Here is a 14,923-nt window from a genome sequence, read left to right as displayed (position 1 = left end):
TTGTGCTGGGGCTTGGATGGGTGAAAGTGGTTTTATTTTCCCATATGCACCCCGAGCTTCGTTCTTATTCACCTTAATGCAGTCTTTCAAAAGCACTGGAACGCATTGGCGAAGTCTTGCGAGTGGCTATTTTTCCCACGTCTTTGTCCTTGAAGTCTTGTCGCCTCTGCACGCGTACTTTCTTGGGGCGCATACACAATTACGGCGAACTTGCCTCTTTTCTGGTCGGTGTTTCCTTTTTCCGTATCTGAACGTTTCAGGATATCTCACTACATACAATTGCGCAAGCATAGCCGTTTGCCCTTATTGACTCCGGTTGCGGAGTCGGTAATTACATTTGGGTAACCTTCACCCTATTAGTAATCGAACGTAAACCGATTATCATGCGTCCTGAATCGGACACACCAGTGCTGAAAATTCTCATCGGGTTAAAATTTATCTTTAGCGCTCTTTTCAGAACAATGACGGCTCCTTAAAACAGCGAACCTGCACCGCAAAATGACATTGAACATGTCTGTCTCTCGGAGTGGGCCGCGACGATTCGGGGGATGGGGGGGGGGTGAAGCTCGGACTCGCCTGGACCATTATTTTACATACTGCGCCGCCTCGCTAAGGTGGTCAAAACTTGTGACGACGTTCCAGCTGTTGACAAAAAAACGTCAGCATAAGTGCTGAGCATAGCCTAAAGGTTTCTGTTGCGCAGTCATGCGTTCGGCGTCGGACTCGTTGTAACCGAGAGAACAAGGAGGACACCTAAGATAGACGGGATAGATCGACTAGAAAAGCGGAGGAGGAAAGTGTGGCGGAAGTGTGAGAGGGAGGGCGACATGCCGAGAGGGCGAGAAATCACTTTATTTGCAAGCAAGTAGTCGTAAGAGCTCCTGATGGCTGGCGGTGCGAGTTACGCTCCGCAATGGCGACGAGGTAATAATAAACGAGAGAACGAATAGGCCACCGAGGATAGAGCAAACAGGAAAACGGAGGGTGAAAGTATGGCGAAAGCGTGAGGGGGAGGGTGGTATACCGAGCAGCGAGAGACAGGCTCTGCGCCGGCGACGAAGTACGAGATAAGCGAGAGAACGAAGTGCCCACCGAATAAACAGCACGCAGGAAAGAGGCGGGTAAAATAATGGCGAAGGTTTGAGGCGGAGGCTGGTATTCCCAGCGGTGCGAGAGATGCTGCTCGACGGCGACGCGCGATGAGAGAACGTGAGAGTTTATCGTGCGTCGTAAGGCGTTTGATGATGACGGAATAACTTCCCAAGACGCCGCAGTTATTCGTCACTGCCGAGGCGACTGGAGTTGTCGCGGCGCTAAAATTTTCCATTAGGGAATATTGTAATCGTGAGCCTTCTTCGCAGTAGTTTCCATATCACAGCGTTATGTGCTGCGTTCATAATTCTTTCGATCAGCGAAAGTCGCACCAGTATTAGTTTAACTTCTCCTTTGAAGATTTTATTTCACAAATATACCTGGCGGGTTCCTTGCCCGCACAGTGGAAACACGCAGACGTCACTTTGATTCCCAAGTCTGGAAAACCCTCGAACCCAAAGAATCTACGGCTATTTGTTTGACTTCATGCGGCGGCAAATTGTTTGAACACATGGTTCACAACCGGGTCTCGCTCCTCATTGAAGACAACGGTTACTTCCGTGACACGATGTACGGCTTCCGCCCACATCTGTCAACCCGAGATATACTACTGCAGCTTCAGGAGGAGGTGCTGGACGACCTTAATAGCCACAGCAAGCGGCCTATCTTGGCCTTCGTCAGTAAGGGGGCATTCGACAACGTTTCTCACCGAGTCATTCTTCAAGTCCTCGCACCTACAAACTGTGGCGAGCACACGTTCCAGTACTTCGTCTCCTTTCTAACGCAGCGCACAGCAACAGTGGGCATCGGGCACCATCGATCCGACACATTTAAAATCCTGCCGAAGGGCACTCCGCAGGGGTCGGTAGTATCCCCAATACTCTCCAACCTCATCACGAAAGACTCACAACCCTACTAAAAGCCACCCCTAACCTTCGCCACGCAATATACGCGGACGACCTAACACTCTGGGTCCGTACTGGATCTCTGAGCGACCAGCAAGACGCACTTCAAGCAGCCATTCAGGTCACCCAAAAATTCCTGAAAGCCCGAGGACTCCAGTGTGCCCCGAAAAATCCGCAGTGCTAACCCTGTGCCAAATAACATATATGAAGCATCCAGACCACATACCAGATCCAGAACGTACCAATATTAAAAAAAGCGACCCCCAAAGTCCCACTTGTACGCATGAGGCCTCACCATACCAAAAGGTGGCTCACGCGCCCAGACTATCTTTCCCTTGCAACAGACTCTTAACCAGCTCATTCACCTTATCCGCAGAAGCTCCCATCAGTGGTTTGTGCTACAAGCACCTCACAAACTGCGCATCATTCACGCCCTCTTCATTAGCCGGGTTACGTCCGGGACACCGTATTTGGCCCTGAAACCCGCAAAGAAAGCAAAGCTAGACATTGCCATACACCAAGCCTACAGGGCCGCTTTTGGACTGCCTCCAACAACAGGAACAAGAAATCTTTTACAGCTCGGCGTTCATAATACATGGCAAGAACTGGAAGAAGCTCATCGCATCTCCCAGTTCACGGGCTTAAGCTCACCCGAACTGGCAGGGCTACACTTACTCGGCTCCGCTACAGCCCTCCCCCAAAATGCGAAAACAGGCAACGCATCCCTCTCACTATTGGGCAGTACATCAAAGTCGCACTCATTCCTAGAAATATGCAACCCATATAAAACTAGGCACGCCGAGAAGCGCGAATACGAGCCCATAAAAACACTTCCCCAACTCTGAGGGGAACACTCCCAGGGGAACACTGCGGCCGTGTACTCGTTACACGGATGCCTCTCCGTACCACCAACAACCCGCCCATGCCTTGTGTGCCACCTACGCCAACGGTGCAGAACTGACGGCCGCTACACTATCCGCGACATCTATTGAGGCAACAGGAAATTTGCCGTCACTCTATCCGACAGCACAGGAAAAGACTAACCCCCTGTAATGACAGGCTCACAAGCCGAAAGCCGGAACTTCCTGATAGGTCGCATAACACCCACGGCCTCAAAAAGTCTGCGAAGTGTGCGCCATCTCCCGTAAATACACATCATCTGGACACGCGGACACGAGTGCTTCGAGGGAAACGAGGCAGCACACGCCGCTGCCCGGGTTCATACACACCGGGCCGTTTCTTAAGAAGGCGAAGACACGCCGCCCCTTCGCTCTCCAAATTCCGCTACTCTTAATTCATGCATGGAAATCCTCGCCCATTACGGCCACTAATGACGACGCTTCCCGCCACCACATCACCATTTATCTACAAAAGAGGCGACCGCTTTTCGTCGACTGCAGGTAAATTCTTATCCTCACACCACTATCCTCTATGCCATGTACCCCACCCTCTACCACTCTACGTGTAATTTCTCTTTCCAACCCAGCACCCTGTACCACTTGGTACGGGAGTGTCAAACTCCATCCTTTACCCCAAATCCTCGCCCAACGTAGTAGCAGTGGGCGGGCCAGCTGGCTAGCTCCGACCTCTCAGTCCAGCGGAGCCTGGTGGAGAGGGCTAGGGCAGCCAGCGTGGACAAAGACTTCCTGGAGTAGAGGAGGCCCCCACCGAACGGGCGTCCAACCATCAGCACCTGAAGCTCGTCTACATAAAGTTTATCAACTCCACTCCAACGAAATATACCTGGACTTTTCCTGAGAGAAATACTGTGGCTTGTCCAAAACTATTTGCAGTGTGCAGCAGCCCCAACAGTCGACAGCAACGACGCAACTCTACTGAACTACACTAAGGTAACATAGCTGGCGAGAAGGGACGCCATTGCACGTAAGTTTCCACTAGACGCTGCTCTTCCGCAACACGACCAAAATACGCCCTTTTTGGTGAAGTTGAAACAAAAAACATGTGTGAAGCATTGTGAAAAGGGAAGTGACGCTTGTATTACCGGTATCCCAGGTGCCGTTGAGAGGTAGTACGACAGTGAGAACTGTAATCGATGATCCTGTATTTTGGCTTACCTATGGTGGTTTAGGCCGCCTCGGCATAGAAAATTTATTTCCAGAGTGATCAAGTTGATGCAATACCTAATACGAAGCTTGAACCAAGTACACGCGCTGTCAAACTAACTGAAAGTCTACGAGAAAGGCGAAGTGTTCTGTAAGGATTCCGTTGTGTGGGCTATCTACAATGACCCAGATATACTATATACATGACCATTAGAAGAAAATTACATTAACAACAAGAAAAAGCAAACGTTTCTTTAGACACAAACGTTCGTATACTTGAGTATTCTAGAAACGAGTTAGAAGTGCCTCATACCTGAAGCAAACAGGATTAGTGCATCCTGGGCAGATGTGGACATCTTCAAAGATCTGGATTCCCTGGCTTTCTGCGCTGCTTTCAGTGTCCCAGACAAACTGGCACTCTGGTGTAGGGCATAGCAGCCACCGCCCAGTGGTATCTGCTGTGATGGCGTGCAGCAGTGACCTTCTGGCGAGTTCACTCAGGAGCTCCGGCTTGCCGTTAGTGACATGCGTGATGTCTGCAACCACCCATTTTCTTCTGCAATCCTGGTGAATTCAAACGAGCAAAAAGGTCGTCAACAAAATCAAAGTTCCTGGGAAGTCAGTGACAACTCTTTGCCCTGACATCATGAAGCAAGCTGTGTAAATAAAACGGTCTAATACGGCGCAATGTAAGGCCTGCAGTTGCCCTTCACGTTCTAAAGTCGTCAACTGTTGGTCAACCGGTACCCGAAACTTTATGAAAAATTATATGAATTTTCCCCCTCCCGTCGTCACTGGTGCGGAGAGGATCATATAACGTAAAGCATGAATATCTGTAGGCCTGCATGCCAACTCAGGTGCTTAGTCTGGTGAAGATGACACCCGTCGTGGTAAGCTCACGGTCGTTTCTCTTTGACTACGTCATCATGATAACGGTTTGAAAAATGTCTTATGCGCCTTCTTGTATCCTCTAGGAGCGGTTGTAAAAAATTTTCCCTTTTCGGCACCTAATACGCAATCCAAGCCTTAGTACTTGTTTTTTTTTGGTAAACCCTTGCACTCAGCAAATACCTCCAAAACAGGACACCGCGAAGTAAACATGTCGGGTACACGTTTAGTTGTACTGATAATGAGATTAGCTACGAGAAATGAACTAATATTTTTTGTCACGAGTTGCGTGAACGAAACCAATTATCTTATTTAAAATACTCTCTTCGAATCAGTTGGTGTTACCTGCAATTAAAAATAGCTTTGAAAGCTGACTTTGTCAAAGTGTTGCGTTACCTTTTCGTTCGGTGTACAAAATAGCCCAGCTATTAAAATGCAACAATTACCTGCAGCTGACAGGTACCTGTAGTTTCTTTGTTAGAAATTACAACGTGGCCTATACCAATATTATTTCGGAACGTACCGCTGTCATGATCGCATATTTTAATAAAAAAAATGCACTTCAAACTCGAAAATATAAAAATGTTTATGGGAAACCATACGCTCTAGGAAACTGCAATTTGAAAAAAGCTAGGATCCCGTGGAAAAGCCTAAAGGCCTGCACTTGGAAGTGTTTTTCAGTGCAACAACCCATGAGGGTGCTGTAAAGTCCACTTATGAGGTCAGTGGCCAGGTGCGCAGGCTGCGCGTGAGAACCCGCCACTCTGTCTGGTGGCTCAACACTCTGCACTGTGCGGGGCAGCCGTCGCCAATTCGTCACGGAAGGCATGGGCGCCGGATGGTCCGGCCAACGGAATTCCGCTGGGATGATCCCCCATTGAGAACGTAGACGGCGCCGCCGGGTTCCTATAATCGTTGACGTGACGCGCGGGGGAGGTGGAATTACCGGCGTCGGAGCGCGTACCGCGCGATACACCATTGTTAACGCGTCCCGGTCGGCACAGTGCACTGTCGCTGCCTTTCGCCCTCACCCCGCGGGGTCGCGGGCAATTGCTCGTTCGCGAGTGGGCCGTTGACCCAAAGATGGTGGCGCCTCATTGAATATTCGAAAGCGCGCTGAGTGACAGCTGTCTACGTGAATTTGGGCACTCCCTTAAGCGTGTACAAATGCTACAGGGGCGTCCCCGAGGAGCGTGAGCTCGAGGTGTTATAAGGCTGTACTTGGCCGTTAGAGATCGTTCTTATTTGAACGCTGAGCTGGGCAGTTCCCGGCGGGACAAGGAGTCTCATCCGTTAAAGCTAGGTTGGCATTTTTGAGCCGTCGACTCTAGAGGTTGTCGGAAGTTTAGGGTACAGCGCCGTACCGGGCAACTAGACGGATTTTGCGGCGAGACAGAGTCTCGGCCGCCGTTTCTCGACTAAACCTTTGTGTACGCTCCGAGGATAGGAGAGTTAGACAAAGTTGAGAAGCTGATGTGATTTGTGTGCACTTGGAGCTAGCGTCTAGCTGAAGTTTGAAGTTTTTCTTTCTATTACCCATCTACCCAGTTTTCCTACTCTAAATAGCTGTATATAAACTCTTCGTTTCACTTAATCAACTCCAATGCCTCGAGTTCATCACTTCGACTGCTGTCTCCAAGAACTTCAACACCATCGCCCTGCCAGCCTCCTGCCAAATCAACCGGAGCCCGGTCGATTGGTTTCCTGATCGACACCGGACTTCGGGGAAATGAAGAACAACCATCTTTACTGGCGCAGCCGACAGGATTTGGCAGAAGAGAACACCAGGCCACAGCCAAGGGCAGCAACCGGACGCAATCCCGTCTTCGTCAGCACTTGACGAGCTCCGGGCGGAGTGGTGCGGCAGAGCGAAGCCAGCGTACGGGGCCAACGACGCGGCAGCCGACCACCGAATTTGCGGGTGAGTGAGATTTCCTCCGCTTCGTTGTGGCGGTGTAGGCTGAGTCTGGGGTTGCATGGTAGTCACGCGGAGCATGCTGGCGATCATGTCGGAAGGAGACGGAAATGGTCAGACACATGAGTCGCTACCTCAAAGAGGAACGGCGGCAGGAAGGGTGGTCCAAGAGGAGTCTGAGGCAATAATGCTTAAACGAATGGATTTGGAGTTTTAAGAGCGAAAGGATGAAAGAGCTCGCGATGTGGCGGAGCGAGAGACAAAAGAAGCGCACGAGGCGGCGGAGCGCGATAGAAGAGAGGCGCGAGAATCAAAGGAGCGTATACAAAAACTGCGGCTCGAATGTGAAGAGCGGTTGCAGAGGTACGAGTTGGAGCTGGAGCGTAGAAGGCAAGCGCCTTTACGCTCGGACACCCGCGGGCAGAAGCAATGGGGCACAGACCCAGAGAGTTTTATAGCGACAGTAAAGTGGAATGGCGCCTGCCAATGTTTCGGAGTTGAACTCGGCGATGCCAATTTAAGTAGCCGTGGCTCCCTACCCGAGGCTAGCATTTCCGCCGGTGTCGAAAGCGTGGAGATGGACATTGGGATGAGGAGTGACGAGGTATGCGCGTCAGGGTATACCGTAAAGCGGTGTAAGGAGGAGATGCTGGAACACGACCAGCAGCTTCGCAGGCAAAGATTGGAGATGGAGGTGCAGCCCATACGGCAGAACCCTTCGAGCAGGCACGGTTATGCACTGACAGCAAAGTTGAACGGGGGCAGCCCATTTTTCAATTTGAAGCAGCGTGCAAACGAGATAAGCGGCCGCGGCTGCGCACAGGAAGCAAGCGACTCAGCTGGGAACAGCTGTTCGGAAAGGGAAGCGAGCATGAGGAGTGTTCCAGCGAGCGCGTCCATTATAAAAGCAGAGCCAAGGGGTTGCCCTATTGTTAAGAGTGTAGGGCCGCAAGTTACGTTTGCATCAGACACTGAGCTAATACATGCCGAACTTGCTAGCGCGGGCAATACCCAAACTCTAATCGGTGAACCGGAGGAGATTGGCGTCGCACAGGAAAGTCTTGGGGCCCGCCGCGCTTTAAATTCCTCTTGAAAGCTGCACGATAAGGTGAACTCCGTGTCGGGCGTTCAGGAGCTCGCCCAGTAGCGAACGGAGAGAAAAGACCAGGGAGCATGTGATGAGACGTGGCGAAAAAGAGACGGAGTTCACGATTAGGCTGAGGGAAAGCACGAGTTAAGGGCGGATAAGGGAGCTGAGAAGTATTATACTGGGCTGAAGATTCAGAAAACTGAGGATAGAGTGAGAGAGAACGCGAGAAGGAGGAGGACAATGAGTTGAGAGTATTTGACGAGGGTAGAAACGATACGGAAATGTCTTGTGGGTTAGGCAGTCTTGATGTTGGGAGTGCGCCCGAGGAGGCTGATGGAAAACACCAAAACGCATGCGTGGAGACTGCGGAACAAAGAATGAGAGCTTCCGATGAGGTTAGGAAGGAGAGAGAAAAAACATGAGAGGAGACAGATGCCGAGGGGACAGGGGAACCAGACGCAATCAGCGGTCTCGCAAAACCGGTGTCTGCGATAGAGCTTCGTAGCTTTGCTGTCGGTTGCGGCCGTTACCGAGATTTAGGCCGGAGCCGCGCTGGAAGGTTTGACGCACTAGGTTCTGCGACCTGGCCGTGTGTCACAGGCCAGAGTTCTGAGTCGTGCCAGGACCAGTGCTTGCTGGGACAGCTAAAAAACTGTATTGGTCAGGCCGCTGCTCAGAATGCACATAGCGTCTCCGCGCGATTTTTGGTAATCACAGATGTTGGTGAGGTGGTTGCAGCGGGGCGCTCTATACGGAAGGGAAAAAATGACCCCGAGAAGGTCGTCGCGTTCGCGGGCCGACATTCCGCTCCAGCGTCAACCCTTCGCTCACGCTGCCAGCACGCAGAATTGCCTTACGTTGGGGCATTGGAAAGGCATGGCGACTTGGCCTATTGAACAGGAACCGAAGTCGCATTTTGCAGTACCACTCCGTCTTCCGCGAAGTTGTGTTCGCCCCATGGGGCTAAATTGTCGAGACTTGCGTTGATATTGCAACGCTCCACGGTCGGGGCCATTTGCAGAGGGTTTGGAAATACGCGAATGCACTACCCTGTTTTCGGAATGTTGCTTGGGGAGGCCACTATTGAATTGCCTCCCAGCCTTAACACCGCCACGACAGGAGTGAACGTTACCGTTCACCCGTCCGTTTTGTTGGTGGTGTCTCTGTGTGTGTGCCGTGGCTGTGCACGACGAGATGCCTTGGGTGCTCTATCCGTGCACCGAACTGATCGATCCCCGCACCGAACTGAACTTTCTGTGCACCGCAAGTGAGCGAAAGCAAAGCCGGACATTCTTGAAGGAACGTTATCAGGCTACGCCGTCAAGGAGGACATTTGCGTGCGTGCGCATAGTGACAATGCAAACTTTCCTAATGTTTTTTTTTGTTGACTGCAAAATTGCCCGTGTTCTTTGCCAGTCCTTATTCCTTTTGTTCTTGATGTCGAGTGCGATAATGTGTGTGCGTGTTTGCCGTGATAGCGCGCATCAGTGTTATGGGTTGAGCTGTCTTGTTGTTCGTGACGTTTACGCGCCCCGGACACACGACGCTATTTTTTTTACTCGCACTTAGTGTTTTTAGCTTTTTTGGTGTGTTTCCGGTTTGCTAGAGTATTTCGTCCCTGTTGAACGGCTTTTGAATAGGTTGTGTTTGTAGTTCAGGTGAGAGAGGCTTCGGATCAGCTGCAGAAATGGTAGGGGGCTCATTTGTGGTTATACCTAGCTTCTTCCACGTGTTTTTTTGTTTGTTTATTCTGCTGTTATTGCTAAAGGAGAGATGAAATGAGCGGCCCTTTAAATTCTTTTCGGATTGACTGAACCAAGAGGTCCAGTAACCCTCTTAAAGGGGGGAGTTTTAAGGTCCACTTATGAGGTCAGTGGCCAGGCGCGCGGGCTGCGCGTGAGAACCCGCCACTATGTCTGGTGGCTCAACACTGTGCCCTCTACGCGGCAGCCGTCGCCAATTCGTCACGGCACGCATGGGCGCCGGATGGTCCGGGCAACGGAATTTCGCTGGGATGATCCTTCATTCAGGACGCAGTCGGTGTCGAAGGAGCTGTAAGACCCACTGATGAGATCAGCGGCCAGGCGCCCGGGCTGCGCGTGAGAACTCACCACCTTGTCTTGTGGCTCAACACTGTGGACTCTACGTGGCAGCCGTCGCCAATTCGGCACGGCTCGCATGGGAGACGGATTGTCAAGCCCACGGAATACCGCGCGGATAATCCCCCATTGAGAACGCAGAAGGCGCCGCCGGGTTCCGAGAATCGTCGACGTGACGCGCGGGGAGGTGGAATTACCGGCGTCGGAGAGCGCACCACGCGAGACACCCTTGTGAACGCGCCCCAGTCGGCACAGTGCAGGTGCCGCCTTTTGCCCTAACCCCGCGGGGTCGCGCGCACTTGCTCGTCCGCGAGCGGGCCGTTGACCCAAAGATGGTGGCGCCTCATTGAATATTCCGTAGCGCGCTGAGTGACAGAGTCTACGTGAATTTGGGCACTCCCTTATGCGTGTACGAATGCTACAGGGGCGTCCCCGAGAGAGCTAGAGCTCGAGGTGTTATAAGGCCGTACTTGTTCGTCAGAGATCGTTCTTGTCTGAACACTGAGCTGGGCATTTCCCGGCGGGACAAGGAGTCTCATCCGTTAAAGCTAGGTTGGGATTTGCAAGCCCCCTAAGCTAGAGGTTAAGATCGCGTCGGAAGTTTATGGTACAGCGCCGTACCAGGCAGCTAGACGGATCTTGCGGCGAGACAGAGTCTTGGCTGTCCTTTCTCGAGCAGTTTGTGTACGCTCCTAGGATGGGAGAGTTTGAGGAAGTTGAGAAGTTCAAGTGATTTGTGCGCAATCGGAGCTAGCGTCTAGCTGAAGTTTGAAGTTTTTCTTTCTATTGCTCATGTACCCACTTTTCCCACTGTAGATAGCTGTATATGAACTCTTCGTTTCACTTAATCAACCCCAACGCCTCGAGTTCCCCAATTCAACCTCTGTCTCCAAGAACTTCCACACCATCGCCCTGCCAGCCTCCTGCCAAATCAACCGGAGCCCGGGCAATTGGGTTCCTGATCGACACTTGACTTCAGGAAAACGAACAACAACCATCTTTACTCCTGCTGTTCCATTCGAGCCATAGTCACCCAAAGGCTATGTTGCAGCAGGTTATTTCTGGTTACTTGCAGCTCCCCCTTAGCAATCTGAATTTGCTAGATCCATTCGTTGTGCCAAATGTTACTGCTGTTGTCACGTTCCCGAAGCATCACAATCAGGGGAAGTGTATGGCATTTAGTGTTGATGTTCAGGACATGTTCTACTCCCTCCCCCATGCAAGTCTGTTGTAGTTTGTAAAATGCTGTATGAGGGCGTGTAGAATTGCAAAGGAGCTCAGTCAATTGGTCCCTCGTCTTGCACCACTCTTGATACATCCGGCTCTGGTATCGCTCATTTGATGAACCAACACACTCAACACGGAGGCCGTCACGGAATATTCTAGATTTCACGTGCTATTCCGAAGCGAGTATCCGGCAGGTTCTGCAGTATCCCGCAAATCCTCATCTCGTTCACATCCCGCACATCCTTCATCAACCTAGTAGAAAAAATCAACAGTTGCTGGTGGCGAACTACTTGTGCTTGGTGACCAAGATGTTCCGGAGCATCACACGAAAGTGCTCGGTTGGGAAGTAAGTGCTGTTCGAACCTTCGCGAAGTCCTCCTGAAAAATTTTCTGTAATGAAGGGCATGACCAGGTCAGATGATATCAGGCGCGGTTTACTGATGAAAGCATCGGCGCACTTGAGAGAGCTACCGGTAAGCCACGTAGTCACAAGCGTCTCGCCCCTCTTGCCAATTGGTCTTGTAACGATGATAGGCAGTTAGGGGTGACAGACAAAGAGGGATACTTTGTGGCGCTTCCCCAGGGAATGTTCCTCGAGAAAATGTTTACAGCTCTCGAAAAGATCTGTAAACGAGTGTCAGTGGAGAAACATAAAGTAAAGGAAAATGGCTTGGCTTTGTTGAGTGACTGCAATTTGAAAAAAAGCTAGGTTCCCGTGTAAAAGTCTAGAGGCCTCCACTTGGAAGTGTGTTTAGCGCAAAAACCGATACACCTGCTGTTCCACTCCGAGCCATTGTCACCCAAAGGGGTACGTTGCACCAGGTTGTTTCTAGGTACCTGCAGCTTCACCTTAGTGAGCTGAAGTTGCTAGATCCATTCCATGTGCCACATTTTACTGCTGTTGTCATGTTCCTGAAGGATCACAATCCGGGGGAGTGTATGACATTTAGTGTTGATGTTCAGAACCTGTTCAACTCCCTCCCCTATGCAAGGCTGTTGCAGGTGGTAAAAAGCTGTATTGTGGATGACAACGACGAGGTGGTCTTTTGGAATGAAAGTGGAATTTCATTTGAGGTGTTTATGAAGCTGCTGGCATTTTTGTGTTTGTTGAGGAGAAGAATTATTTCTCCAGAAGTCGGGGATATGCATTGGGGCAAGTGTTGCACCGGTGCTAAGTGATGTCTTTTTAAGTACCTTGGATAGGAGTCTCCACCGCAAACTGGCAAGGTTGCATGAAACAGTGTAATACTATGTTGATGATTACCTCATATTCACGCAGAAGGAGGGAGTTAAATGTAGCATGCAAAAAAATGGGATAACTGTGAAAAAACGGGCGTGGTTTGCCCTTTATGTGGGAAGTTCCAGTGAATGGACAATTACAGTACCTTGATTTAAAACTTAGTTTTCTACCCTGGCATGTCTGTTGGACCTACACGCCTCGCACTTGCGAACCATTGTTGGAGTATAGCTCGGGGCAGTCGAAGTTAGTTAAGCGAGGCATTCTGATGTCGTAGCTCCAATCGTCCCTAGAAAACTCCTGCTTCAACACGGTTTGTGAAAGCTTCGTGCTGCAAACGCCGAGGCTTGAAGTGGCCCATTACCCTGACAGGGAACTGATTTCCGTCTGTCAGCGCTAATGAAATGGGGGAGGAGTCGGATGGAAAACCAGTGGAGACGGGCCAGTATGAAGGTAAAGGAAAAAAATCGCACCAATCCACCCCGTGACTGTGGTTGGAAAGCAAAGCTGTAAACGGCACTCATAACGGTTACCCATGCGACGTCACGTAAATTCACTCACATCGCTCTACAACTAGCAAAACCAGGGATAAGTGGAATGCACTTAACCACACCACGTATTACTTCAAAGAGAAATTCTTGTTAAGGTTAAGTCAATGCATGAAGCATGAATGTTGTTTGGTTGAGTTGTATTGGTGTAGCAGAAGAGTGGAAAGTAGTTTTATAAAATTAAAGTAAGCTCCAACCCAGTGTTAGACGATCTGTCTTCTCCGTCTCTGCGCCACGGACGGAGGCGACGAGATTTGCGGCAGAGAAGGAGGATGAAGAAATACTTCTGTTCAGATTTCTGAACGGCCCAGAGTGCACCCCTGGGGAGTGATTCCTTCTTCTGTGGGGCCCATATGCAGTCCGCGTGGACTGTGTTCTGTCCACCCGATGAAGCTGGGTAGGTAGAGAGGGCCTGGACAGCAGCATCTCCCATTGCTCTTGTTGGGTAGTTGACGGAAGGAGAGGAAGGTGCTCAGGGCTGAAGTCGCACACCCCGATTAGGGGACGGAGTGTTCCTACTTCTGAGCAAAATTTCCATTCAGCGTCGTAGCGATTCGGATACATTAAGTGAAGACGCGTAGGCTGTGGGAAGGAGCCCGGATTGTATGAGCCGTAGGGTAGCTTGTTGTTCTCTGAAAAGGTCAGCGTAAGGCGAAGGTACGGTCTGTCTCAGCAGGCGATAATGCTGGGTTATCTCCCTGAACGTGACAAGCGGATGACTGTCCTTGTATAGCTCCATAGCACGGGGGGTAAAAGCGCAGGCTTGTTGGGTGGGCGTATTTGCTGCCCTCCATTGAAGCGTGAGGAGGTGTCCAGACGAGCTGAATGGAACCTTTTGGGGAGTGGTTTTTTAGCACGCGCAGTGCAGGTCAGGACACCCAACCCTAGTGGTAATTCCAGTAGGCTTGCTGAAAAATTCATGACTACCCTCCGAATCCCTGGTTGAGCGAGAGCCAAGGTGATGGCTGCCTCTTCTGCTGCCGTCATTTCTTGGGTCCTAAGCGAGGTACACGCAAGGAGGTTGGTTGTGGCGGTAGCCAGGATGATGGCATATTGCTGCCCTCGATGTTTGGAGGCGTCTGTGTAGATAACTGCATGCTTCCCACCGAGGGTGGTGTTTACCGCTTGAGCCCGTGCTTTTCGGTGACCCTCGTCATGTGAGGGGTTCATATTTCTAAGCAAAGGGAGCATCTTTAGTTTTAGTCGCCAAGAGTCTGGGAGTACCTCAGCGGAGTGCCATTCTGGGCTGCCAAGCCAATCTGGTGAAGCATGTGGTTACCCATCGCAGTTCTGAGTCGGACCTTCTGGTTAGAAAGATGGCCTTCTATCAGCTCTTCCACCGTGTTGTAGAGCCCCGTGCTAAGCAGCCTCTGTGTGGACGCACTCATGAGAAGACCAGTGGCCTGCTCGACTGCCTTTCTAATCATTTATAAATCATCTCTATGTCTTCCTTGTCGAGAAGAAGACAGGGGGTTGACGTAAGTAACTCTCGAGAGGACAAACGCTTCAATTAATAGAAAGGTACCAGATTCCTTTAGGCCTCGCTTCTTGGTGGCAACTCGCCTGATCACGTGTATGATTTGGTTAATGCTGTTTTTGAGTCGCTCCAAGGAGACGTCACTCTTGGTGTTAGCCTCGAGATGTAGGCCCAGGATCTTGCTGCTGGGTCTTAGAGTGATGGCTTGGCCATCAAGGAGTATTTGAATGTATTTCTTGGTTTGGCGTAAGGGAGGACGACAAGGAGCTCCGCCTCGTAAGACACAGAGACGAGCCACGCAAGGTCTGAAATTGAGGGACAAGCGCCTCGCAGTTGTGCATTTGTGCATCTCTGATGGCGTGGAGGGCGTGCGGCCACGACG

At 50.9% G+C, this 14,923-nt stretch overlaps 1 protein-coding gene across 6 annotated transcripts in view; it reads right to left on the bottom strand.

Moving 5' to 3' along the window:
- The window catches only part of LOC144158379 (uncharacterized), a 156,409-nt gene that overhangs the window by 64,958 nt on the left and 76,528 nt on the right, over nucleotides 1-14,923 (bottom strand). For all 6 annotated transcript variants that reach the window (XR_013320043.1, XM_077689244.1, XM_077689243.1 and 3 more), the window contains one exon: nucleotides 4,374-4,624. Coding sequence is in view for 5 of the 6 variants with exons in the window: in XM_077689244.1 (XP_077545370.1) it covers nucleotides 4,374-4,624 (251 nt within the window). In the remaining variant the exon portion in view is untranslated. The remainder of the gene's footprint in view (nucleotides 1-4,373; nucleotides 4,625-14,923) is intronic.

The sequence above is a fragment of the Haemaphysalis longicornis genome, unplaced genomic scaffold (assembly GCF_048455015.1).
Source record: "Haemaphysalis longicornis isolate Haplotype H1 unplaced genomic scaffold, Haemaphysalis longicornis Haplotype H1 scaffold_10, whole genome shotgun sequence".
Taxonomy (NCBI): domain Eukaryota; kingdom Metazoa; phylum Arthropoda; class Arachnida; order Ixodida; family Ixodidae; genus Haemaphysalis; species Haemaphysalis longicornis.
This window is presented reverse-complemented; position numbering and strand designations above follow the sequence as displayed.